Genomic DNA, 2,102 nt, shown 5'->3' on the forward strand with positions numbered 1-2,102 from the left:
TAAAAACTAAATAAATTAGATAAAAAATATATTAAATAATTAAATAATTAAATATATTAAATAAATTAAATGAATAAAAACAAAATAGAACAAAAACAGTAAAAGGCATAAAAGTGAAAACAATAAAAGAATAATAAGAATGGGAAAAACAAAATGAGAAAGAAGAAAAAGAATCAAAATAAGTGCGAGGAGAATATTTAATATTGTTTGCCATTTTATTCTTTACTTATTTTCTTTTTTAATTTAATTAATTAATTAATCAATTAATTAATTAATTAATTATTTATTTATTTATTTATTTATTTATTCGCTTTCCAGCCAGTTTGCTGCTGACCGAGGAGGCTCGGCCAAGCGTTTCGAAGGAGGCCTTCCTTGCTGTTGCTGCTGCTGCTGCTGTTGCTGCTGCTGCTGCTGCTGCTGAAAAGCCAGCCCGCCTTCTTTCTCTTGCGTCTCTTTTGCTTCGATTCTGCTGCTCTTTAATCCTTTCCAATCTTTCTTCTTTTTCATCTTCGCTTCCTATATAAACCCCAGGCCCACAGGGGTCCCTGGGGGCCCCCAGGGGCTCTTCAGTTCTTTTCATATTAGCAACAGTTTCGGGGGCCCCAAAAGCCCCAAACATGGGGGCCTTGGGGTCCCCGGGGGCCCCGGGGCCCCCGGGGCCCCCGGGGGCCTCAGGGGCCCCTGGGGGCCCCTCAGGGGCCCCCCCAGAAAGCCCACCAGGGGCCGCTGGGGGGCTTTCTGAGGCCCCGGGGGCCCCCTGGAGCTCTGGGGCCCCATGGCTTGGGGGGCCCCTTTGGGGCCCTAGGGGCCCTGGGGCCCCCGTGGGGCCCCCGGGGGCCCCTGTGAGGAACTCTGGGGCCCCTGGGGGGCCCCCTAGAGCCCATGGAGCCTCGGGGGGCCCCCCAAGAGGCCGGAAGGTACCAAGTGGGGCCCCCGGGGGGCCCCCCAGTACCCTTAGGGCGTGGCCGGGGCGGCCCCCCTCGGGTTCAGTTGCTGCTGCTGCTGCTGCTGCACTTCTGCGGAAAGGATAGCAGTGCCTAAGAAAGAGAAAAGATCTTTGAAAAGAAGGCCTTAGCTGCAGAGAGACTCCGCGGGAGGGTCGCCTATGTGCTGCTGCTGCTGCTGCTGCTGCTGCGGGGTCCCCACGTGCAGCAGCTGCTGCTGTTACAGGGGGCGGGGGGCCCATCGGGTGCTGCTGGGCTCTTTGCCTGTCGCTGCGTGGGGAGGGCAGGGGCGCAGCAGCAGCAGCAGCAGCAGCAGCAGAAGGGCCGTCTGCAGGGCGCTCGTCGCCAGCAGCAGCAGCAGCAGCAGCAGCAGCAAGCACAGCAGCAGCAAGTGCAGGCGACTCAGGCCGAGCCAGGGGCTGCACAACGAGGCCCCCCCCAGAGAAGGAGCGGAGCCAGTCGGAGCCGCTGGACCTGGCGCTGCTGCTGCTGCTGCTCCTGCCGCTGCTGCTGCTGCTGCTGCTGCTGCCCTTGAAAGAGCTGCACAGCCGCAGCCAAGGACCATCTTCTAATAAACAACTGCTGCGAATCATTTCTTGACTTTGAGAAGGCAGCAGCGGCGAAGGCAAAGAAGGTCCTTCTCCGCTGCCGCCCCGTTCGGGCTGCAGCCGGAAGCGCGTCAGCCAACGCTGCAGCAGCAGCAGCAGCAGCAGCAGCAGCAAACGAGCAGCGGCAGCAGTTACAGCAGCTGCAGCTGCAGCAGCTCCTGCAGCAGTGGCAGCAGCAGCGGCTGCAGCTGATGCACGCAGCTGCGCCCCTCTGTGCTATGTGGACTCCCTAAACTGATAAGTTACTGCTGCAGCAGCAGCTGCTGCTGCTGCAGCAGAAACTGCAGCTGCAGCCGCAGCAGCAGCATTAAATATAAGCCCCTATGATGAGGTGGTCTTATAGCTGCCACTTTTTATTTGAGCTTTCTCTAAACCCTAATCCCTAAACCCTAAACCCTAAACCCTCACTCCCAGGCACGAAACCCTAAATCCTGAACCCTCGAACCCAAACCCCAGTCCCAAACGCTAAACCATAAACCCTAAATTCTGACCCCTAAATCCCATACCCTAAACCCTAAACCCTGAACCCTAAACCCTAAACCCTAAACCC

At 55.6% G+C, this 2,102-nt stretch overlaps 1 protein-coding gene across 1 annotated transcript; it reads right to left on the bottom strand.

Annotated features, from left to right (window-relative positions):
- Nucleotides 1-295: 295 nt before the first annotated feature.
- ETH_00017985 (uncharacterized protein) lies at nt 296-1,537 on the bottom strand (the record flags this gene model as incomplete). The annotated part of the gene is made up of 1 exon (XM_013379200.1): nt 296-1,537. One exon carries the CDS (start codon nt 1,535-1,537, stop codon nt 296-298), a length of 1,242 nt encoding a protein of 413 aa, XP_013234654.1.
- Nucleotides 1,538-2,102: the final 565 nt, after the last annotated feature.

Source organism: Eimeria tenella, genomic scaffold (assembly GCF_000499545.2).
Source record: "Eimeria tenella Houghton genomic scaffold, Eth_scaff1578, whole genome shotgun sequence".
Taxonomy (NCBI): Eukaryota; Apicomplexa; class Conoidasida; order Eucoccidiorida; family Eimeriidae; genus Eimeria; species Eimeria tenella.